Below are 24,131 nucleotides of genomic sequence, written 5' to 3'. Positions count from 1 at the left end.
TATCGAACATTAGAGGTTTATTGCCGTTTTCAAAATAGTTGGCGCCTGTTCTCACGACGTCAAATCTTTGCCATGAATCAATCCCGACCTCAGAAACACGATTGTGGACTCAAATGTTCACCGAATTCTTTGATTTTTGGTGCGATACAAAGCAATAAGCAGCCGTTAGTGCGCCCCATAGTTAGTTTTATATGATCACAATATTTTGAACATGTGGATATTGGAGGTTCTATGACCTCCAAAACACTATAACATAAGGCACAAAATTTGTGAGATCTATTCCTAATTTCTCCTGGGGTGCACTAGGTACTATCCACAAGGACTACATGCTATAAGGATTAAGCGTTACAAATTTTGTGCCTTATGTTATAGTGTTTTGGAGGTCATAGAACCTCCAATATCCACATGTTCAAAATATTGTGATCATATAAAACTAACTATGGGGCGCACTAACGGCTGCTTATTGCTTTGTATCGCACCAAAAATCAAAGAATTCGGTGAACATTTGAGTCCACAATCGTGTTTCTGTGGTCGGGATTGATTCATGGCAAAGATTTGACGTCGTGAGAACAGGCGCCAACTATTTTGAAAACGGCAATAAATCCATGCTGAAGGCAGAACACATTTGAGAGAAAAAAGGGTATTGGCCATGTCATCCTACTGCCCCAGAGAGGCTCGAACTCTCGACCTTCCGATGATCCTGATATTGCTAACAGTCGGACGCTGTAACCAACTCAGCCATGGGGCACATATTCTACCATCTGAAACAATCAACATAACATAGTCAGGGGCATTTACAGAACTAAATTGAGCTTTAACGCCATGACCTCGACATTGCAAATTTATATATGGTGGCTATAACAAGGCAGCTGATAAAGTCCTGGAAAGAATTTTGTACGAGCTCCTTTGAACAGCTTCGAACCCTTAAACGTGTTACAATAGTTTTCATAAGATGTACAGCAGCAAGGCAGATGGAATGGATGCAATTTCATATTTTGATATCTCGGAACCTGTCCCAATCTATGAAGACTAAAGCGCCGTGATCTTCAACCCGTTATCCTCAAGCGCGCGAAGGCGTTCCTCGAACCCCGAGGGAACGCGGGTTGACCATAGCCTTCCTAGATGCAATCGTTCTAATACCTCACCCACACTAGTATCCCTTTTTCCTGGAAGAACACGCCTGGTTCTACTATCTGTTCGAGCGCCTAGTGCTGAGCTTGAACATCGCGACTCAATCATCCCAAGCACCAGGCCAATTTTTTCTCGATCAATTGAGAAATCTCTCCTCGAGCTTGGAAACCTTATTCCAAATTCTTTCAAGTGAGGCAGTAGGTGTCCAGGCGTCTGAAAATATGATGCAATCGGAGCCGTTTCAGCCACTCCCGGGGAAGGCAACCACATCAGCGCTTGGATTAGCCATTTGTCCAACTGAAGGAAATTCCACGCACGATGGTCAACATCACAGAGATCTAGTTTGATAAGAGAAGATGACGTTGCCTGAATGAGCGCCATGAGATGTTTGGAGCTATATGATATTCCGTGTAAAGTAAGTGAGGTGAGGCGACATTCGGAACGTATGACCAATGAGGTGAGATCTGGTACGATAACATGGGAGAATGAGAACTCTTGAGAGCCACTGATAAGGGTAAGTATGGAAAGAGATGGATAGATGCACCGCGTGATATCAGGACCGAGCGTTTCAAGACGGTGGCTGGCGAGAATTGTGAGTGAGGAGAGAAATAGACAGGTGTAGGCGACAGGGTCGCGGAAAGAAAAGTCGTTGGTACACGAGTCAAATCCTGCAGTGACGACGCTGGTGCATAAGCATAACGCTTTATGCATTTGGTCCAAGTCTGAGTACTCCAATGTTAAGTGGCGGAGTTGATGCCAGGGCACCGCGAACTGTTCCAGTTCAAATACCGTCATGTCAAGAGATAACGTGTGCAAGCGAGGGGCATTAGACCACATACGACTATTTGAAGATACTGGATATGGGGGACTATCATCCATCGAAAGGCTGAGCGACTCCAGTAAAGTGAACTCTTTGACTCCGCGATCTTCAAGGTCATGATACACCGTTGTTATGATATGAACGTGGCGCCAACGGTGAGCTTGAGCATACAGCATATGCATAACACTCGAATCTTCTCGTAAGTTGAGAAATAAATCCAATGGGCTATTCACAGACCTCTCCAAAGAGAGCTCTGTGAGATGCCTAACTCCTTCAGACTCTGGATCCTCATGCGCCAGTATACATATCGACGACCACAGTTGATATAACGATAAGGCTACCGCCCTCCACCGAGAGCAGACATAGCTGAGCTCGAATTCGCTGGCAGAATATTCACCTGGGGCGCGGGAAACGACAAATAGGAAGATTTGACACAGGATTTCGTTGGGAAGAGCCTGGATACCAGCTTGTGGATCACTTGTCATGAAAGTACCCAGCCTTAGGAGGCTGAGCTAAGAGCTTACCAGAGCTTACCTCAGGCTTACCGATGCCTGCCGTAACCCTCAAGGTTTGATCAACATACCGCCGGCAGTCTATCTGTTTCCCGTACACTCGCACAACGCCCACAACTGCATATATGGCTGGATCGTAATTATGGAAGACAGGCCATCACCGGGAAGGGCGTTACTAACCTTATACCTCTGCTGTCAACTCCCTTATCCTCATCGACGATGCATCCTCTGTCTGACGCGGCCAAGGTTATCACTGACTCAGGGTCAGTAATTGTCGCGGTAGTGGCCAAGATTGATGCACTTGAGCAGTCGAACGATGCCGCCTTACGATCATGGGCCAAAGATTTTGCCGTTGCCGTTGTAAGTCTAGCTATCGCTCGTTATATGGCCACTGCTCATTATATGTGATTTTGTCAGGCGCGTTATCGAGGTGTCAATCGCATATTGTCCAAATGGCGCGATAAGCCATCATTTCTCGAGCCAGCCGAAGTCAAGGACGCCCTTGTTGCAGCCGACGATTTTTTGCTCAAGCATACTCATTGGACTTGGGATGAGGCCTGGCTCGATTCCCGATGGAAACGTGCAGCACTAGAGCGTAAGAAGATATGGGAGGCTGAGGAAGAGCGTCTTCGGAAACTCAGGGAAGAGGAAGAGATCAGCACGATTCTCGCAGAAGCTCAGGCATTCCTCAAGACCGAGGTCGTCGTCTTCGACTATCCGACTGAAGAAGAGTGGGAAGCTCTTCGTAATCAGCCCCCTCTACAGGAGGACCCTGCCCCCATCAGCTTCTTCAATCCTACCTTGGATATGCCCTCCGAATCACCAGATAGTTCATTCGGAAACTCGCCGTTGTCATTCTCTGACATGAGCATGAGTAGTCCTAGTTCTCCCCCTTCAACAGCTCCTACCCCATTACAGAGTCCAAAGATTCCTGTGGGAAACATTGACCGTATTTGGGATGATCCAGTGCTACCAGCCCCTCAGATCGGCCCTTCGTCAAATCGAGCTGATCCCGGCACTCAACTCAGTAGGGAACTTCACGGAGAACCCACTGCCAGGAAAATTGCCCCCGTCTCTAGCGGCTCTGGGACTACTGGAAAGCATGTGGGTCCTGCGAAATCCATGGATTCTGCAAGTGCTTCTGAAGGACATGTTTCCACGAGTTATGATTCCACCTCTGGTCAAGCTTCCATTAACGCCGATGTGGTCATCCGTCCTCGCACAACCCGCGCCACGCTGCCCACTACCAAAGGCGCCAAAACTAGACTTAATTCAACGGCGAACAATTCTCCGAATAGCAAGATCAATACCCAGCCCCCCAAAACCAATGTTATCGCGTCTACCTCCCCGAAGCGACCACAGTTTTCTCAGCTGACGGTGACCACATCCTCACAAGTGAGTGTTTTTTCGTTTGTGATCCATGATCCCCGATCTCCAAATGTTATTTTACCCTCATACATAGTTTGATGGTGTCCGAGTACCGTCTCCGATGTCACCTGCGTGGCGCAACAAAAGAGCCCGTGATGATGATGATGATGCTGATGAGGATGAAGACGAGTTCGTGAGACGTAATGGTGGAACTCTGATTGGAACCGGCCAAATCAACTGTAGGTCCTGATACTCTAGTTATCGTCGCTCCTTGCTTCCCACACCTACCGCAATGCATCTCATTGACATCTGATGATCTGCCATTCTTGTGTTCTACAGCGCCTTCATGTTCGTCCTGCTCCAAAGTCAACTCGAAATGTTTTCGTTTAAACAACAAGTCCTGCTGTGCTCGTTGCTACCAGGAGCACCAGAAGTGCCCATTGGACAAGCCAAAGACGAAGAAACAGAAGGCGGGAAATATAGTGGGGTGAGATGCCTAGGGGTTAGCTAGGCAGTTCCGAGGCGTTCATCGATCTACAAAGGTTCACGGTTTATTCTGAGGGATCTGATACCCATCGTACATAGCGGAACAGTAACGGGACCGCAACGTGACAAATTCTGTATAATTTCTACTTCCACTGGCTTTCCTTCGGTTGATATAATCTGTTTAATTTTCGAAGATGTGTATGCTGTTAGTGTCATTGCTGTACCAGTAACTTGTGCTTGAATTTATACCATGTACAGTAGCGTTTATCTCACTTTTCTTTCGGGTTCCACGAATGCCCACGATCGATTCCAGTTTTTGGACAACAACATGTCTCTCCATTCTGCCACAGTTCTAATTACAGAACATCAGTAAATACAGTTAAGTGTCAGATACACTTCATGTTGTTGGATGCTGTCGACAGCTTCGGGGTGACAACATCTTCAACGAAGCGCCCAACTAGTAATGAAATCTCCTAGTATCTTCCTCCAACTTTCCTTTTCCTTTCCTGGATCTTCAACGCCGCCACTAGCTCCCGAAACAACGCTACTGGGACCAAGTTCATGTCGATCTCGCGGGCGTGATCTTGAGAGCTCGCATTCCTCCATGTTAGTTGTGTAAGGCAAAAATGTGGACTGCTTTCTGATCTGAGCTCGGATGTCGATAATCGAGCCTGAGGATATCAGGCGTCCAATCTCCAAACCATGGTATATTTACCTCGTAGCGGTGATTACACTGTAACTCGAAACCATGCACCGATAGCCTCTTTGAAGCGACACATACACTGGGTATAATGAGAAATATTGCAGCAAGTTATTGCAGAGGTAGGGGAGTAGATTGGAACATACGAGCTGAGTGAAGATCCCGGAAAGGAACACAGGTGGCACTCACATCACCAGACAGAGACCTGGACAAAAATAAGCCATATCCACAGAATGGAGGCAAGCAATGAACAAGGGTTATTCCCAACTTGCTGCCGTGGCTCCAGTACTTAGTCTTACTTACTTGCGGTTCAGAAATAAAATTAAGAAAAGACAGCACCCGACGTGGAGCAACGTTTCGGAGCCAAGCGATCTCTTCAAATATAACCTCCTTCTGACACGGTAATTTGAACGTTCAACGTTCAACGTTTAAGCTTAAGCCTTTTACTATAATATTCCGTGCTTGTGAGCTGAGCAAAAATATATCAGCTGACAGAAGCCATAACGATCTTTCGACAGGAAATGGCAAAAGAGATGCCCCATACTGAACTCGACCACGGAATAATTCTTGTTCAATGTTTTTCTTCGAAAAATGAGATTGAAGTTGAAGGTTGGGACGATGAAGAAACTTTCCCACGACAAATTAAATTAACATTGACTGCGAACTTCAACGGCATGGAGGCCTCTATAGGCGAACCCTTCCTATTATCGAGCTATACGACAACGAATAAGGTCTCAAAATTATCCAAATTATCCGGAAGACTACCAAGCATTTTTGCTTCCCATCAAGGAACTGGCGGAAATTCAGATGGTCATATCACTGTCGCTGCTCAGGGCGACGGTGTTCATGTATTAGACGTTGGTGAAATTTCTCTTGAAAAAACAGATATACTCAAAGTTCTACAGCTCTCCACTTTGCATCCAATTATCTCACATACATTGGGCCCGACTATCACTTTTTCCTGTCCATCGGTTACGCGTAGCGAGCTACAAAGTGCAAATCATGTTTGCACGACTTACGCTGCTATATCATCATCTCCGGACATTTCTGAAGACGAAAAAAGCCGTACGATATGGATGTGGAAGGAGGGTTTATCGAGTTCTGTCGCGGATCGAGCAGCGCAAAGGAAAAAAGCAGTTGTAGTACGTCTATTTTCTCCCATTTTGCTTGTGGTTTCACCGATTCATTGGGCTATGTAAGGTAGCTTCCGCATTCAATTTCGGGTCTATACATCGAAAGCGAACTTCCTTCCCGCGTTCTCGTCACATCATCGCAAGGTGACCTGACGGTCCTCCACAGTGACCTGCAAATTCAAGCTACACGCACGTCAAAATGTGAATCCTTGAAAACTTTTGTGTTGTCTCGGAGAAACTGCACATTTCTTCCTTCTCGAGGATCTGTGCCGTCTTCTGCTGCCATTGTAATCTCCTTTGTTACATTGAACGCAAACGTTCGAATACAGATATTGGCTGTAGACCTAGAAGATCGGTTTCACGAGCTCGGAGACATTGAACTGCCCATAAAATCTCAGGTTGGTCGATCATTTCGAATTATACCACCTCGTCTCATACTTTTTAGTCGTTTTGCGACGTTTCATTTAGCGGAACAGGTTTCTTTAGCGTTCTTCGTGAGTCCTTTCGCGAGTAGCGTGGAGTGGAAGACTAATGGAAGACACCCCCCGGGCAGTAACAGATGGCACCTGGTCGTCATTCGAGTTGAAACGAAGTGATGACACGCTCTACTTCAATTCGCTGGAAAACGTCAAATTGACTTCGTTATCGTTCATCTCATCGTCCAACAGCGCTGAAGCTTCGATACTTGCGTTAGGGTCTTCACATGTTCTGCTTGCAGGCTTAACAGGCTCCACTTCGAATCGGGAAGTCGTGCTCCTGTTTTGGGATTTATCTTTCTCTGTGCTCCTCGCCTCACGCACATTACCACTTCCCCCGTACGTCACAAACGAAAAAGTATCAATTACCCTCGTTGGCGCTCTATCGTCCTCCAACGTCCTGTTATTGGTCTCTCCTACCTCAGTCATTTCAGGTCGCCGTCAATCACAAGGCCAGTCTTCTTCCAGTAGCTCGGTCTGGGTAGTACCGGTGACGGTGCCTCCAAGTTCGAGTATAGCCAACGCTATCGGTCGTGCAGCAGCAGCAATGCCATGGTTAGCCGTTACTGACGCTCAGGGTGATTCACATGATGCAGGGAGATCAAAGTTGGTGAACGAGATACGCTCTGCTATGGACCGAAATCAACCTGAGAATGCCAAAAACGCATTTTTCGAATGGGAGAAGCACACAGTCTCAGAGAATTCTCAGGACAAACCCGTATGTTTGACCTACTTCCTTTCATCTATCACACGTTGATTGCCTTATCGTTTCATGTAGCCTGGCACGCCTACATTGTACGGGTACAATTTCACCAAGGAAATTTTGAACATCGTACTCCAGCCTTCAATACCGACAAAAACACTGTATCCGTCAAAAATTGTTCAACATCTTCTCGAGAAAAAGGTTGTCAGTGCGGGCATGATGGAGGCTGACCTTTTAGGGGTGTTGCGATCGCATAATGATTGGGTTAGTCGTTGCGCGATTTCCTATTTTCTGCCATTGTTGATGCTTGTACATAGAAATCAATATCCTTGGCGTTGACACGAGTATCGGATCTTCAAGAGGCTGAAATTGTCGAGTGTCTGTGTTTTGTCCTTGCACGCTATCGACAGGCTCGAAGAGCCACTTCTAGTGATGCAATGCAAATTGATTCGGTACCAGGCATGGACAACGAATGCCCAACGTTGCAGGCCTTCTTGAGTCTCGTTCTTCGTTATAGTTGCTCACCAAATCCCCTTCGAGCGGCGTTCCGTCGCTACCTATCTGACGTCGACGATGTGATTTGTTTACTGGAAGTGCTCGATTCCTGGATAGGTCAATGGGCTGGGCGTGACACGCGCTTGCTGCCTTCAAATAAAATGGTGAAGAAGAATGAGCTCGGAGTATATATCATGACATCGGAGAGTAAAGATTCTTCAACGGATATTCCATCAATGTTACAGGTATTTTCTTCTTTCTGACCTCCTTTGGTTTTTGGCGTATGCTGATCTCCCCTATCTCACAGATAACATTCTTCCTCCAATGCCTCATCGATACCTCTTTCATCAATCTCATCCAAACACCGTCCGCTCACCGTATACTCAGAAGGATTCAGGCTCATATTGATCCCGAGATCACATATATCGACCAGACGGAACAACTGCGTGGGCCTTTGGAGCTTTTTGTGAAAGCACAAACCAAGGCGATAAAGGAAGCTAAAGCTGCTAGCGAGGGAATCAAGGTGCCTATTCCGGATCGGAAACAACAGAAAAAACTACTACACGAGCAGGCGGGGGCTACTATAGGTCTTTATCGACTGGAAGAACTGACCCTCTAATGAGGGGAAATGTTATATACGTTGCTGAAAAAAATTACATATTTGCCCCTCCACTCAATCCACCTGGTTTCACCACTTTCGCAAGCACCTCCAGTTGTTGATTGAGCTCTCCAGTCAACGCGGTGAAATCGTTAATGGTTTGCTCGTATGCTGCAATCGTTTTTGGATCTAAATCGTCATACTCGGTATCGTTGTCATCAGTATCGAGAGCGCCCTGTGCTTGTGATATCAGTGCCATGATTTTATCTTTCTGCAGCGATATCTTTGGTAATAGCAATCGGACTGGGAATAAACAGAGTGAGCAAAGAATCACATTTTCAACTTGAAATACAACTTACGATGCAATGTAACCGCTGCATCGAGCTCTGAATTCGACAAAAAGGTCTCGATAGTCTCTAAAGCCTGATGGCAGATGGTATTGTAGCTCGTCTCTGCTGATTGAATTTCCGACAAGGTATTATTGACTTCTTCCCTGAACAAAGTTGTCTTTGGGATTGTACTGTATAGATATAACGAACCTTGTTTCTGGGACAGACAAAACTGGAGGATCTATCATTGAGATGCTCATAGCGTCCAGTCAAGGTGTTGAATGACGACAGGCTGTAGGAGCACCACATTTAGGTTGATGACGTCTCGCGTCGATGGAGCGGAGAACTTATCTCTTCCGAGTGATATACATTTTCTCCGTCGGTGCAATTCAGGCCTTTTCAGAACAGCTGCTTTGATCGATTGATGTCCCTATTCACCAAACACCGCGAACAAGGCAACACAACCATTTTTTTACATAGTCCTTCTTCCTTCCCTCGTACACAGAGTTGTAGAGCTGGTCTCTATCCACACTCAGCAAATTCCATCTTTTCTACCAACCCATATTTCCTTCAACCTCGGATCTCGGGCTGGCAGAAACGTTCAAAGTCCAAACTGTTCTATATGAAATCCTTTTCGATGCTGAGCATACTGATTGCTCTGCCCCTTTTGCTGACAAGTCTTGCGAGGCTTTCCAACGCGTTCCCGATTGTCGAAAGCTCGCTAGACCCTCGATCCGGTCTCCTTGAAAAGGCAAAAGGCTGTCTCAGTTCGTTCTGCGACCGTCCTAGGACAGACATTTGTTTGTTTTATCTCAACGACGTGAGTTGTTGCATGTTTGATCTTTCGAACTATTCTTATCATAAATCAGGAGATTGCTATGAAATATTACAAGACGAAGCATTCGTTCAATGTTGAACGGGATGGCCTTAGTTTAAGACTCGCCCCCTTCAAGCTTCCTGAACTTAATTGTACTTTTGGGTTGGAATCAGAACTCAGGCAAATAGCTCAGAAAGGGTTAGTTGTTCTTACTACATTTCATAACTTGGTAAACCTAAAGCTACGCATGTTCACACAGAGATTGGGAGGTAAAGTCCCGACTCTTTTATATCAAACCGATTACCATAACCTCTTCGACAGTGCATCATCGACTCCAACGAAGACAAGTTCGAAGAGCTGAATAAGGTGAGTGATGGTTGAACCTTTTCCATCGTTATCTGAAATCAATACGTAGGTCTACACTTACCGGCCATCGGAGGCAGGTCCAAGCGCAATGACCTTTGCGATGGCAGCTTGGATACAAGTATTCATTCCGCATGCACTCTTCTCAAGAAGAGATCTCGACCTCAAAGTACGCTGTCAGTCTCTCGGTCAAGGTAAGTGCTCGATGCTTGCTTTGTTCTACATTCTAAATTAGTTCCCGTCTATTTCCAACAATTTGTAGACATGGTCTTTCGGATACCTCGATGGAGAAGCTGGAAAATCAAGAATTGGCCCCGGGACAGTAGTGGGGAACTGCTCCCTTTGAATCACATTGGGCCTTGGCATCCAACCCCTCAAATCTGATGATGAAGTTGGTCCCGGCGTCTTGAGTGAACTAACTAAAGCCACCCAGCCAGGCAGTAAGTTAGAGATGCTGTTGCTCTGTTGCTCTTCGCCTTTCGTTTCGAAGCTACGTAGCCACGAATATATGAATATGCAAATTAGATACGAGAGTTTCAATCCGCCTTCGATCTTCTCTGTGTTGGGGTGTACTCCGTACGTCAGATATACAGCTTTGACCTTTGTTCCTAATTCGACTACGCTGATCTTCGTATACGCTGATCACGATTACTATATACTGTACAGCTGTAGATAGGTCACGCAGACGGATGTACACGAGCTCCCTCAGTTGTTTTCATATCAACTGAGGTGAGCTCACTAGCGATGAGGATACCTATACTTACTGACGGTACCCGTTAGCTTAATCCTACGTTAACAGGTACCGAGATAATATACAGTTGTTTTCATATCAACTGAGCTTAATCCTACGTTAACAGATTATGAGACTCGCACTCTGATTAAATACGAAAACGTCTATCAGCAGTAAAAGAACTCAATTCGAAAGTATCATCATAAAACAAGATGTCGTTCGGAAACAGCCCAAACATACCCAGACTCCCGGACGAAAAGCAACTCGTCGGTGAAGATAATTGGCGACCATACAAGCGCGAAATCATGTTTGCAGTACAGTCAAAAGGCCTGACAGGATATCTAGATGGAACGATACCTAGACCTAGCAGTTACCCCGGACAAATATACCCAGCAGCACAGCAGACCACACCTCTGTTCAGCCCTACACCATTCCCAGAGGAATGGGACTCTCGAGACCGGCTAGTTGCGGGAGCCATTGTCTCAAACATCACTGACCCAGTCGGACTGGGAGTGGATGAGACGAAACGCGCATCCGAGATCTGGCAGGCGCTAATCAAACGTTTCGAGAAAAGGGATGAACAACGGATCCACCTCGCGGACACAAACCTCCGACAAGAGAAATACGACCCAGAGTCAACAATGGAGGAGCACGAAAAGAGGATGCGGAACTTACTTAAAAAGGTGCACGACCTGGGAGGAACAGCGACCGACGCACAATTCCGGCGCATCATCATATCGTCAATGCCACCGGGATGGAGGCAAGACGTCCGTAGCGTACCAGGGACGACGAGCGCGGACACTTTTACGTATCTACACACGCTGTGGTACGAGAAGGAGGAGGAGAGGAAAGAAGAGGAGCGGGACACCAAACGAGTCAAGGCGCTGATGGCAGCCCACTCGAACCCAACAACACCCAACTCGACCCAGGGAAACCAGCCCCGGAGCACCAGCAGGTCAGTAATAACTTGTCACAACTGTGGCAAGCCCGGACACATCGCGAAGAAGTGCTGGGGTAAGGGCGGGGGAATGGAAGGCCAATGGCCGAAACAGGGCCAGGTAAACAAAACAAAAGCGGGGACAAGTGCAAACGCCGCAACACCAGACGACCCACCAGAAGTAGTATCACCTATGGCAACGTACGTCATGTCCGCACAAGCGAGTAGGAAGCCGAGTACGTCTACGTCAACACACAAGTACCATTCAACCGCTGACCCAGCGACTAGACAAAACGATCCCGTTCTAGGGAATACAGGTCAGCGGGAGAGTAGGGAAAGGGACGTAGAGTACGACTTAGCTAGTTACCCAACCGTACAGAAGGAGGGATGTACAGCTTGCCAGGGAAGCACATCTCTGTACTCACCACCTACGCTCGTAATACGAACATTTATTGATTCCGGAGCATCTGAGCATTGTTGGGTACAACGCTCGGACTTTGTAGAGTACACCGAAGTGCAAGGGCAAGGCGGAAGCAGTGCAATCTCGGGGGACGCAGGGCAGTTTCAGATATTGGGTGTCGGAACGGTCCAGTTTGTGACTCGGAGGCAAAATGAGGAAAGGACAATCCGGCTGACAGGAGTAAAGCACACACCATTGTTCGGGCATAACTTAATCTCCTTGTCAACGCTAGATGGGCGGGGCATGAGAGGCGAATGGGGGCTGGGTATACTGACGGTCAAAACTCCGGAGGGGGATACCATTCTGGAAGGGTTTGGTAGAAACAAGATGTACGAAGTTGAGGTGCTAGAGTCCGGGAACCTCACCGTCAGCTACTCCCGAGCTAGAGACAGGCCTGCCAACATCCTCACCTGGCACAGAAGGCTGGGACACGTCGCGATACGCTGGATACTACAGATGTCCAACCGTAACCTTGTGGATGGACTGCACATCACGAATCGGGAAGTGCACGGGATGTGTGAGGATTGTTTATATGGGAAGGCAACGAAGCGCCCCTTCGATGAGATACTTACCCATGAATCGGAGGTACTCGAACGGGTACACATCGATCTCTTCGGCCCATCAAGAACACAAAGCCGTGGGGGAGCAACCTACCTCATGCTCTGCACAGACGGCAAATCATCATTCAGAGTCCCTCACTACCTGACAAACAAAAGGAAGGAAACGGGTGTCAAGGCGTTACACGAATTCCGTGTCAAGGCAGAAAAACAGACAGGGAAGGTACTGAGGACCATCCGGATAGACGGCAGCGGCAAGCTCAACAACGGGCTGGTGGATGAATACTGCGCCGAACATGGGATCACCATAGAAAAGGTGCCACACGACTCCTCTGCAGCGAACGGGGTGGCTGAGCGGTCATTTCGAACCGTAATGGAAGGCACCCGCACTCTACTAGAGGAAGCAGACCTCCCATACTCCTTCTGGGGCGAAGCCTCATCCACGTTTATCTACGTAGACAACTTCGTACCCTCCTCGTGATACCCAGACGTCGTACCCATTGAAGCATGGACCCAGAGAAGACAAGATGTGTCCCACTTACGACCATTCGGATGTGATTGCTGGGCAACGCTTCCAAGGAGACGGACAGATGGTAAACTCGGCAGACAAGCAGTTAAGGGCAAGCTACTAGGCTACATGGGCAGAAGGGGATACAGGGTATGGATTCCAGAAACAAAGAAGGTGGAGGAATCACACGATGTAACCTTCGAGGAGGGAATACCGCACCGGACTCAAAAACCAAAGGGTATAGAGGAAACGCAAGAGGACGAGATTTTTGAGGATCCCACGACAGAGACACCGGGTAACGAGGCAAACCCTGACCAAAATACCGACATCACCGGTGACAGGAATCAGACAGTGGACACACACAACATTCCCGTTACCCAAATGGATTTACCGCCACCGGATGCTCTGGAGCCACCAGCACCACTGCAGCCAGTTGAACCTGCTCGACGTAGTGGCAGAGGACACATCCCCTCCCATAGATACCTGGAGAGTAGTGAGTACCACGAACGCGAGGCCACGGCTCAACAGGCTGGAGAGGAATGGTCCATGGCCAGACACGTCGACACGCCTATGGCCTTGATAATTCAAAACCCATACACCTTTGCCGCAACAACCGGAGATCTCTGGGTTCCACAGTCCTACAAACAAGCGATGAAGCGGCCCGAGCTGTGGAAGGAACCAATGGAACATGAGTTCAAGACACTGACAGACAAAAACTGCTGGGATCTGGTAGAACTGCCCCCTGAAGCCAACCTGACCGGCGGGAGATGGACTTACGCAATTAAATTCGATGCACTGGGAAACCTATTGAAGCGTAAGGCACGATACGTGGCACAAGGCTATACCCAAGTCCAGGGACAAGATTACGATAAGACGTATGGAGGAGTGGCACGCATGGAATCTGTACGGCTCGTCTTGGCGATTACAGCGGCGCTCCGGCTCTCAATCTTCCAGGTGGACTTTACAGCTGCCTTCCTCAACAGTCCAATAACGCACAATGTCTACATGAAGCAGCCCGAGGGTTTTGTTCAACCTGGGTCTGACCACTTGGTATGCAAGCTGAAAAAGTCTATCTACGGGACCATGCAGGGGAGTCATGACTGGCAGGAGACGTTGGCAGCCGGATACAACGAAGATGGCTACAGTGCGTCGCGGGCTGATCCGTGTATCAGGTACAGAAGACAGGGCGACGAGTATACCATCACGAGTACCTACGGGGACGATGTCTGCGGCGGTTCATCCACGACGGAAGGGAGAGAACGAGCTATCAGGGACCTGGGGAAGAGATGGGAGGCGAACGAGGTGAAAACCGAGGTGCTACTGGGGATGACGATTCGACAACACCCTATCACCAAGGCCATTACCATCTCACAGAAAGCATACTTCCAACGAATGCTCACCCACTTCGGACTCGAACACGTACGACGCCGCACGACACCCCTACCACTGAACGTCAAACTTCATGAATCGCCTACACCCCTCCCGGACGCAGACCGAACATTCATGGCTGGCAAGCCCTACCGTCCAATTGTCGGTTCGATACTGTGGGGACAAGTCTGTACCCAACCAGACCTGGCATTTGCAGGTAGCCTTCTGGCACGGTACCAACTAAACCCGGGACGGGAGCACTGGCAATGCGTGGAGTGGGTGGCGGGATACATCCTCAACACACTAGACTACTCCATCACGTACCGCACACCAACACAGCCAGACAAACCCGAACCAGGAGACGGGCTCCAGCCATATGCGTACGTTGACTCGGACCACGCAGGATGCCAGGATACCTACCGGTCAACGTCAGGCTACGTTTTCTTTATGGCGGGGGCTCCCATGTCGTGGAGCTCTAAACAACAGGCTACGGTAGCACTTTCTACCACTGAATCGGAGTATATTGGACTCTCCCGGGCAACTCAGTAAGCCGTATGGCTATCATCGTTCTTATCCGAGGTGGACCTCCCACAAACAGGCCCCATCAACCTGCTGGGGGATAACTTTGGGTCCGTGAGTCTGTCCGAGAACTCGAAGCGGCACGCGCTGGTGAAACACATCGAAATGCGACACCACTATGTACGGGAAAAGGTAGCAAGCAAGGAAGTCAGGATACAGCGTATCAGGTCTGGAGAGAACGTAGCTGACATCTTCACAAAGGCTCTCAATGGCACGGCCCACTCTAAACTAGTTTCACAACTGGGCCTGGATCGTACGGAGTAGGGGGGGTGTTGGGGTGTACTCCGTACGTCAGATATACAGCTTTGACCTTTGTTCCTAATTCGACTACGCTGATCTTCGTATACGCTGATCACGATTACTATATACTGTACAGCTGTAGATAGGTCACGCAGACGGATGTACACGAGCTCCCTCAGTTGTTTTCATATCAACTGAGGTGAGCTCACTAGCGATGAGGATACCTATACTTACTGACGGTACCCGTTAGCTTAATCCTACGTTAACAGGTACCGAGATAATATACAGTTGTTTTCATATCAACTGAGCTTAATCCTACGTTAACACTCTGAAATCGGCCCTCGGGTTCTAGGGGTACTGATCTTATCTTATCTCGGGCATTTCTCTTTCTCTCTTCACTGCAGATCTAGCAATGCTCAGCTGTATCTTTAGACCATATACTATGTATGTAATCGGAGACGAACAGGAAGCTTCTGGTTGGAAGGCTGGCAATGGCAGAATGCCGTTACAGTAATGAGGACGGCGTTAAGACCTCACTGTTGCTCCACAATCAGAAGGGTCCGTCGCCATTCGCTTGGCGAACCATCACCAAAATCCTCTTTCCTTTCCACCACGAGTCTCTCATTTCTCCTGCCATTCCTTTGCTGCGATGTTCAACAAACCCTCCTTTATATCCTCCCTGCTTCTCACTCTTGCGCTGACAAACTCTTTTCCCGGACCAGCCTTCGCGACTCCTGCGCCTCTCATGCCTCCTACGGTACTCGAATCAAGGTCCTCTGGGGCTGGAATATCCATTCCTATCCGCAAACGCAGTGGTTTGGCAAATCCTTCCGGTGTTTTCGATGTTGACAAGGCCAGAGTGGATGTCATAATGACCGTAAACAAACATAGGCGGAATATGATGAATTATTTGAGCACTCAGGGCTCCTTGCCAGCTGTAAGTCAACAAAATTGTCTGACACGGACGTGAGCCGAGCAAACTAAATTGTGATCTCATTTCCCAGGGCTTCGAGCTTGAGCCTCTTCTTACTCTCCCGGTAAATCTCGTCGAGACTCTTACTGGCACGAATATCATCAAGAGACAAGCAGTCCCCTTGACAGACGAAAACAATGGAGAACTGTGGGACGGACAAATTTCCATCGGTTCAAACGATCAGAAATTCATCATAGATTTCGACAGTACGTCTCTCCATGTTTTAACCCTTTCAACTCATTGAGGCTATCCAGCCGGCTCATCCGACCTCTGGGTTCCCTCAATCAATTGTACTGCATCTACGTGTTCTTCAAAGCACAAATATGACCCTTCAGCTTCTTCGTCTTCGGAAGCTCAAGATGGTTCGTTTAATATCCAATATGGTGATGGATCTACAGTTTCCGGTTCGATTTATACGGATGATGGTCAGTGTAGTCGTATCCTCTTCTACAGTATTTTCATCATCGCTGACAATCATTCAGTGACGATTGCTGGAATATCTGTAACTGGACAACATTTCGCCGCAGTGACTAATCTGTCCAACTCCGTTGCTCAGACATCTTTTGACGGGTGAGCGAGAATATACTCTTATGCTCTGTCTTTGATGATTGATGTCTATGAAGCATTCTGGGAATGGGTTATTCTACTCTCTCGAACCTCGGTGCACCAACCTTCTTCGAGACAGCTGTCAAACAAGGGGTGGTTGCCTCCCCCGAATTCAGCTTCTTCTTATCCGCCAACGGCTCTGAGCTCTACCTTGGAGGAACAAACTCTCAACTCTACACTGGTGACATCGAGTTCCACGACGTCAACACCTCTCCTGGGTACTGGAAGATCTCTGGTGGAAGCGTCGGTGTCCCGTCGAATGCCGGTGTTGTGTCCGGTATTGATACTGTCGTCGACTCCGGTACGACTCTCATCTATGGACCTCCCAATGATGTAAAGAACTTGTGGGCTGCTGTCCCTGGCGCGGCGGCGTACGATGCGGAACCAGGATTCTATACATACCCTTGCAATCAGACTTTGGGTGTATCGTTTAGCTGGGGTGGAAAGAACTGGAATATCCCCGATGAACAGTAAGTAGTACCTTTTCGTTGTGTGCTCACCTGAATTTACCGATTTTCGAAGTATGAGCACTGGCTTTGCAGATGGCAGTGGCCAAAAGTGTGTTGGGGCTATCATCGGACAGAACATTTTTGGCTCCAGTTCGCCTACGTGGCTTGTCGGGGACACGTAAGTGACCTTGTCTTTTTAAATGTTGCCACAACGAATATCTGATCTTTGTACCTGCGTTAGCTTTATGAAGGGCGTTTACTCCGTCTTCAATCTCGGAAACAACCAACTTGGGTTTGCGCAGCTTGCTTAATCCCGCCGTTCTTCATCATGATTTATTTCAGTTACCCTCATCTATCCATACCCAAATCACCTTCATCACGATGTCCACCCATTACCATGATATTTATTCTGAGATTGCTCATAGTCTTCATCTTCCCCATCCTCCGAGTTTTGCTGCATCTTTCCGAACATATTATTGACAGAATAGCTACTGTAGACCCTCCCGTCGTCTTCTTCTATCTTCTGTATCCATCGAACCCCGTAGCATCTTTCCAAACATTTTCTTGATGTCAACCCTCCTGAGTGTTTGCTGGCAACATTACGTTTGAGACGTACTCTATTTACTCGAACATGATGTTTATTCGCTCTAGCTTAGCTGCATTGTAGCAGTGTTGTGAGATATAGAAAGTATTCGTCCGAGATTTGCGTTGATCACCCAATCATCTATATAGTACATGCTTTACATCGTGTAGTACAGCCGATTCACAGCTTGCCAGTGGGGGCAAGCTCCAAACGTCCTCAACTTGAACTTGTGCGTGGTGTCTAATTTGCTGACAAATATTGGTTGATTGAGTGAGCGCCTAAAAACCGTTGATTGAAATATTCAAATCACTGTCCCTCAAACCAAGACATGGCAAGAGTCGCAATCAAAAGGAGATACACTGAATACGCCGACACAGATAGCTCCCAATCTGAAACTGAACTTAGCGATGATGATTTCCTACCTACTAGAAAGAGTAAGAAGGTGAAGCCTTCGCCAAAGCCACCGAATGAGGCGAAGGTGAAGATCTCAGCGGGGGCAGATATGGATTCTATTCACAGCTGTGAGTACGCTGCTTCCTGCATTGGATTACCATTGCTGGAAGGTGGGTAAATGTAAATCATGTTTTAGTGCCAGAGAATATCGACCAAACAACGTTGGAACGTATCAAGAAAGCTTTGAACCTGTCCAAGCATCCTGGCACAACCGAGAACGAAGCTCGGCAAGCAATGAGGTACGTATCCGTATCCGCTCTCTTATACTTATATTAGAGAAGATCTCACTGACAACATTTGTATGGGAATAGGCTGGCCATGAAGTTGATGGCAAAATTGAAGTGAATAACCCGTCATGATTGTTAGTACCAGCTTTGCTGAAGTTGTTTTCAGCATTACCCAGGCGCAAGTGTTGGAAAGTATGGAAGAGAACGACGACATTTCGAAGCAGTGTGTAATTGCTTTTTAAGGACCATGTCATGCAACTAACAAATTACTATGTATTCAGAGCGGGCCAATCGTGAGTAATGAACCATTCTTTTTGCAACTGGAACCTTTCGAGCCCGTTTTGGAAGTGTGGTTTCTATCTGTTGTCAGGAAGGTAAATCGATGTATATTTCGACATGGTCTCAGACAGCTTCATTTGCTGTCTGCAACATGTTTGATGTCAAATACTACACCCAAGTGTAAGTCGCGGTTTGTATTCAGGGAACACCATTTATTCAGACGATTGTTCCACAGCGGAGATGAATCAAATCAAATCGATTTCATTTTCTATGGTATGTTGTCTGTACCGTCTTAGTGTCTTGTAGTAACCTTTGAATCTGGCAGGGCTAGGGCCGAACACCGTAACTGCTGCCTATGGTTTCGAGACGGTCTGCCTTGAATACTTACACTAACACCTGTTTTCCTGCTAATCACTATCAACAGGTCTATAATCTCATTATGAATTGGCGCATGGCCAACAAAGAGGCCAAGGGTATCAATGGAAAGAAGTACGCCGGTTTTCTGGATCTTGCTTGTAACATCCTCATCAGTATACAGTTCTTATTGTCGCGGCGTAGCGGATGGCTTCTATGATTTCTCAAAGAAGGAGAAAAGACGCGAAGAAAAGGAAGCAGAAGCGGCAGAAATGCGAAGGCTTGAAGCGCAGCGTAAAGCAGAAGAAGCGCAACGGCAGAAGGAGATTGCACGATTGCAGTTGGAGACCATCGAAACCAAGCCAGAACTCGATAGGAAGGTGAAGATCGAGGATGTAAAAGAAGAATCAGCTGATGTTGTGGATCTACCAAGCCCTTCCTTCGTCCACGAAAGTGATTCGGACGACGATTTCGGAGATGACGGATATGATGACGGGGACTATGGCTACGATGGTAATGATGGAGGATCTGATTTTCAAGCAGGCCTGAATATGGAGGAGGCTCTGGAAGAAGATGCTGTCGCTCCCCACTTTTCATCGAAGGAAGGAGTACACGATATAGATCTCGACCAGCTTCTAAAAACATCAGACGAGCGTGCGCGCAAGCAGGCCGAGAATCCGGAAGCCCTGAACAAGGATAAGAAGAAGAAGCGAGATATACGCCGGGTGAAGGGGGACGCAATGGAGGACGTCAAACCAACCACGGGAGAGGCAAACGAAGTACCCAAGAATAAAGTCAAGGAAACAGAGGAGCCTTCCTGGCAATCGGCCGGTGCTCTTATTGTTTTCCGTCAAAAGTCACTCCTAGTTGCAGAAGAATACCTGAAGAAGCAGGGCTTGAAGCTGCACAAGAGGGGCAAGTTAGCAGCACTCACCCTCAAAGATGCCAATGCGAGGCAGTCATACAACAAAGGCTGGGAGGATGCAAAGAAGATTAATCTGAAGACGAAGAAGATCAAGGCTTCGAAGTTCGGAGGATGACTGAATAGCACCGGTGCTAAACAGAACTGGCTAAATGTTCAGGATAATCCCGGCCTAGACTCGAACCAGTCTGCTGCTGAGAAGCGATATGCGGAATCACTTTCTCGGCAGAGATGACACCTTTGAGCGCCAGTTTCCAAAGTGTCAACATCCGAAGCTACTGGCTCGAGTCTAATCCCAGCCGTAACTTTGTCATTCTTGCTTCTTTGCTTCTCTTTTCTGCAGTTTTTTCCATGTCCAAGATCTCCTCAGAACTCACATATACGTCCAATTCAACTTCGTGCTTATAATTCTTAACCACTTACCATCCCAGTGTCTACTTGTTTTACATTGTTGTCAAAACAGAAAAATGCCTACTTCATAACATCTGTATTATTCGGTACAAGCTGCAGATTGTAGATCTAGATTGTGGGACATATCATACCCTCCTCCAGCACCAAGGCAAACCCGAACGACTGGATATGTTTACATGAATTCACCTCCTCCAAAATCTGCAACTTCTACCGAGCCATTGCCGACGAATTCTTCCGAGTAATACTAAAGATGTTCGACCTGATCTTCTCCAACTCATAAGAATGACCAAGAGGCTGCATATTGGAGTAGTTTTATAATATTAGGAATATCGTGGCGCACGCTCGATGCGTTCGGAGGATAAAGAGGATTTCATTCTCATGACGGGGGAGATTTGCGGAGCTTGAGCGGAAGATGAAGCAAGTTTAACTTGACCTGATGTTTGCGGTGACAAATATTTAGATTCACTCACTCGGACTTGAGGAAAACACAGGGAGAACACAAGGAAAACAGGATGAAATAATTTTACCTGGTATTACCTTTTACGGCAAGTGGGTCACACGTTCTTGACAGCGTCGTCCCGTATTACTCCAGTCCCTGACAATTTACGACTTCCATGTCGGTCTAGTTGCTCATGCTCACCATTCCCTCTGAACTTGGTCGTTTTGTGCTGGAAACCGTCACTTCGAACACCTTTCAGCAAATATTTCCTCTCCTCGTCATCTTTTTGGTCCCGTTCTCGGTCCTATATATCGCTCGGTCATCGCCAAGGCCGTCGACGAGACTGAGCCCTCTTTTCTATTCGATTCTGATGGTCCTTGAGAGCCTTGGTATTGCTTTGCCGTGGAACTGGGGAAGTTCTGTATCCAATAATCATACGCCGAAGAAAAAGAGCAAGAAAAGGGCGATAAAGTCGGAGAAATTCGAGCTTGAACCAGGTGAGTCGAGCAAGCTATACCCCAAGGAATGCTCATGATAATAACCGTTGAGTAGGTCAGGATGCATGCGCTGTATGCTATCCAGGACTTGTCAATATTTCGGGTACATATTGCTTCATGAATTCGACAGTACAGGTATCATAGTATCCATGTGTTGAATGTTCAATGCTGAATTCAGTTCAGGCTTTATCATCTCTGGCATACCTTCAACCACACATCTCAGCCATTCATGCTAAAGCAGAGGCTTTAGATGTTCCTACACCCATTATTGACGCCCTGCGAGACTTATTTCATGCTCTTAACGATCCTCGCTCAAGACCTTCATCTATTCGCCCTTTAGAGCTCATCTCTGTCCTCTCTTCAGCCGGCCGTGCTAACTCATTATTCAACTCTCGAGAACACCAAGACGCTCAGGAGTTGTTCCAGCTTCTGTCCGAATGCATCAAATCTGAAATTTCTGCCATCGACAAAGAAAGCGCCCGAGATCGAGGTCTCGGTGGCCTATCGCAAGAGGTAGAAACCAAGATTGGCAAGAGTGTGTTCGATGGCCTGACGGCGAATCGAAGGAGTTGTGTTGTCTGCGGGTATACAGAAGCCGTGATGCATTTTCCGTTTGATAATTGGCAATTAACGGTGCCCCGAATGGCGGTGAGCCTTCCGAATTAGATTCGTTTATGTATTAGTGCTTATAAGCTGTTCCAGTCCACATGTTTGTTGGAGGATTGTCTTTCCGAATACACCCGACTGGAGATTCTGAAGGACTGTATTTGCCGGAAATGTTCCATGACGGCTACTCATCGGAGGCTCATGCAGGAGGCAAAAGCTCTCTCGCAGGTTGAAAATCCGTCTGCATCCAAGAAACGTAGGTTGAAGGACGTCAAGAAAATGGCTGCCAAAGTGAAATCCGCACTCGATGAAGGCCGGATCGAGGATGAAATCAAGGATGTACGGATGGAGAAGGTTATTAGCCTCTCTACGAAACAGGCAATGATAGCAAGAGTACGTTAATCGATCCTTGATAAACAAATTATCAATTCAAGACATTCTATTTAGCCACCACCTGTCCTTGTACTGCACCTCAACCGTTCAATGCACTTCACGCATTACGCCACCAAGAATAACATCCGCGTTATCTTCCCTGAAGTTCTAGATCTCACGCAATATACGACCTCAGGCAATCTCTCCACCATACCAACCTCCTCACTGTCTACCCCACCCCCACACCCAAAACGCTCAACAACTCCCACCCCTGAACCCCGCGATTCATCATCCCGCACGATTTACCGATTGTCGGCTGTCGTATGTCACTTTGGCCAGCACTCATTTGGCCATTATATTTGTTATCGCCGGAAACCCAAAAGTAGTTCAGGCAAGCCGGAAGAAAAGTGGCGTCCACCGAGGCTAGTCATCGAGTTGCTGGATGAAGTTAGTGCTCCAAGTTCTATCAAACGAGAGCCTGATGTCGATGACACTCCGACTGAGGGAGAAGACGCTGAAGGATTCGAAGAGTATATATGGGACGACGCAGATCCATCTACTGCGGCCGGAACAGGTCGAGGGTGGCTTCGAGTTTCGGACGATTCTGTCACGGAGGTCGGAATCGAAAGTGTGTTACAGGAAGGATCGGGAGCGTTCATGCTCTACTACGAGCGTGCAGTGATCTCAGGCATCGTCCATGCTGGTTTGGCGCACGGCGGTGCCTCTCCGTATCCACTAAGCATGAGCATGGTCAATGGCCATGCAATAATTGGCAACCCAAACCCGGTAATGAATGGTTACCCTGTTGGTGTTGGTGTCGGCACGCCTCTCAATTCTGAAGAGACGCTGAAGCCGCAACGGACGATGACGATGATGATGAATGGTAATGGAAGTCTTGGATCGCTGTTTAGCATGGATGAGAAAGGCCGAGACCGCGATATGATGTCCTTGTCATCCATGTCAACAAGTGGATCACCGCCTGTGGTTGGCCCCAGGGTGGTAAGAAGCGTCGATGCGGGGAGGAGAAGGAGCCATAGTGCTGCCCCAGGTACATCGGAGAAAAATTCATTGTCATCGTCCTTGTCCCCGGTACCTTATGCTTCATCGTCGTCATCGATGTTGCCTCCTGCGAGTTCGCCGTCTTTAATAATGTCGCCTTCTCGACCTATTGCGGTGCCTCATGTTAGTGCAAGGCCCAAAGTAGAAGATATTGATCGATTTGATGAAGTAGAGAGGGATTATGACGATGATACGTCTTCTTCGTTGTCGACCAACAGCAACCGGCCGAGCATCAATGGCTTCAACACTCATAACGTCCATTATAATAACAACTCCCTCAACTCATCTTTATCCTCACTATCTTCTGCTCCGGCTCTCATGTCGAAGACGCGAAATCACCAAATGTCCATGTCTAATACGTCTCTTGCATCAATGACATCGATAACGAGTACGACGAGCTCTGGATCGTCTGCGGTTTCGGTACCGAGCTCGTCTGTATCATCGACGTCAACGGGCTCTGCTGGGTCAACGGGTTCTACAAGAAGAGGAAGAGGAAGATCCGCACATAAACCAGGAGGACCAAAAGGACGTTCGCCGCAGTCGAGACATCCGCCGTTGCAGTCTTCACCTATGGTTGGGTTGAAAGCATAG

At 47.6% G+C, this 24,131-nt stretch overlaps 8 protein-coding genes and 1 non-coding gene across 9 annotated transcripts; 6 read left to right on the top strand and 3 right to left on the bottom strand.

Moving 5' to 3' along the window:
- Positions 1 to 660: 660 nt before the first annotated feature.
- Positions 661 to 748, bottom strand: C8R40DRAFT_t308. Its single transcript has one exon. It is a non-coding gene; the product is annotated as a tRNA-Asn (tRNA).
- A 281-nt stretch (positions 749 to 1,029) lies between these two features.
- On the bottom strand, positions 1,030 to 2,436 carry C8R40DRAFT_1178331 (uncharacterized protein; the record flags this gene model as incomplete). Its single annotated transcript, XM_046232854.1, has 1 exon — positions 1,030 to 2,436. One exon carries the CDS (start codon positions 2,434 to 2,436, stop codon positions 1,030 to 1,032), a length of 1,407 nt encoding a protein of 468 aa, XP_046079113.1.
- A 73-nt stretch (positions 2,437 to 2,509) lies between these two features.
- On the top strand, positions 2,510 to 4,630 carry C8R40DRAFT_1136634 (uncharacterized protein). The gene is made up of 4 exons (XM_046229388.1): positions 2,510 to 2,823; positions 2,881 to 3,858; positions 3,926 to 4,070; positions 4,171 to 4,630. Exons 1-4 carry the CDS (start codon positions 2,683 to 2,685, stop codon positions 4,320 to 4,322), a joined length of 1,416 nt encoding a protein of 471 aa, XP_046079112.1. The 5' UTR covers positions 2,510 to 2,682; the 3' UTR covers positions 4,323 to 4,630.
- A 1-nt stretch (position 4,631) lies between these two features.
- On the bottom strand, positions 4,632 to 5,655 carry C8R40DRAFT_1136627 (uncharacterized protein). Its single transcript, XM_046229387.1, has 4 exons — positions 5,567 to 5,655; positions 5,207 to 5,486; positions 5,033 to 5,099; positions 4,632 to 4,962 (listed from the first exon to the last, which is right to left on the bottom strand). Exons 2-4 carry the CDS (start codon positions 5,239 to 5,241, stop codon positions 4,759 to 4,761), a joined length of 306 nt encoding a protein of 101 aa, XP_046079111.1. The 5' UTR covers positions 5,242 to 5,486; positions 5,567 to 5,655; the 3' UTR covers positions 4,632 to 4,758.
- On the top strand, positions 5,539 to 8,443 carry C8R40DRAFT_1178329 (uncharacterized protein; the record flags this gene model as incomplete). Its single annotated transcript, XM_046232853.1, has 7 exons — positions 5,539 to 6,159; positions 6,222 to 6,548; positions 6,596 to 6,644; positions 6,704 to 7,344; positions 7,405 to 7,593; positions 7,647 to 8,069; positions 8,132 to 8,443. The coding sequence occupies 7 exons, from the start codon at positions 5,539 to 5,541 to the stop codon at positions 8,441 to 8,443; spliced, it is 2,562 nt and encodes an 853-aa protein (XP_046079110.1).
- A 485-nt stretch (positions 8,444 to 8,928) lies between these two features.
- C8R40DRAFT_862132 (uncharacterized protein) lies at positions 8,929 to 10,787 on the top strand. Its single transcript, XM_046236480.1, has 6 exons — positions 8,929 to 9,571; positions 9,621 to 9,766; positions 9,828 to 9,837; positions 9,890 to 9,934; positions 9,984 to 10,125; positions 10,194 to 10,787. Exons 1-6 carry the CDS (start codon positions 9,176 to 9,178, stop codon positions 10,313 to 10,315), a joined length of 861 nt encoding a protein of 286 aa, XP_046079109.1. The 5' UTR covers positions 8,929 to 9,175; the 3' UTR covers positions 10,316 to 10,787.
- A 5,268-nt stretch (positions 10,788 to 16,055) lies between these two features.
- On the top strand, positions 16,056 to 17,649 carry C8R40DRAFT_1063015 (acid protease; the record flags this gene model as incomplete). Its single annotated transcript, XM_046225502.1, has 7 exons — positions 16,056 to 16,247; positions 16,315 to 16,489; positions 16,538 to 16,708; positions 16,766 to 16,853; positions 16,907 to 17,359; positions 17,412 to 17,516; positions 17,580 to 17,649. 7 exons carry the CDS (start codon positions 16,056 to 16,058, stop codon positions 17,647 to 17,649), a joined length of 1,254 nt encoding a protein of 417 aa, XP_046079108.1.
- Positions 17,650 to 18,249: 600 nt separating this feature from the next.
- Positions 18,250 to 20,274, top strand: C8R40DRAFT_1178323 (uncharacterized protein; the record flags this gene model as incomplete). The annotated part of the gene is made up of 10 exons (XM_046232852.1): positions 18,250 to 18,442; positions 18,511 to 18,613; positions 18,686 to 18,715; positions 18,768 to 18,828; positions 18,883 to 18,948; positions 19,008 to 19,060; positions 19,116 to 19,153; positions 19,206 to 19,249; positions 19,305 to 19,369; positions 19,419 to 20,274. 10 exons carry the CDS (start codon positions 18,250 to 18,252, stop codon positions 20,272 to 20,274), a joined length of 1,509 nt encoding a protein of 502 aa, XP_046079107.1.
- A 925-nt stretch (positions 20,275 to 21,199) lies between these two features.
- C8R40DRAFT_1178322 (uncharacterized protein) lies at positions 21,200 to 24,131 on the top strand (the record flags this gene model as incomplete). The annotated part of the gene is made up of 5 exons (XM_046232851.1): positions 21,200 to 21,503; positions 21,559 to 21,638; positions 21,687 to 22,151; positions 22,206 to 22,502; positions 22,557 to 24,131. The coding sequence occupies 5 exons, from the start codon at positions 21,200 to 21,202 to the stop codon at positions 24,129 to 24,131; spliced, it is 2,721 nt and encodes a 906-aa protein (XP_046079106.1).

Source organism: Lentinula edodes (genome assembly GCF_021015755.1).
Source record: "Lentinula edodes strain Le(Bin) 0899 ss11 chromosome Unknown C8R40scaffold_79, whole genome shotgun sequence".
Taxonomy (NCBI): Eukaryota; Fungi; Basidiomycota; class Agaricomycetes; order Agaricales; family Omphalotaceae; genus Lentinula; species Lentinula edodes.
The sequence above is the reverse complement of the archived record's forward strand: the minus strand, read 5'-3'. Positions and strand labels throughout refer to the sequence as shown.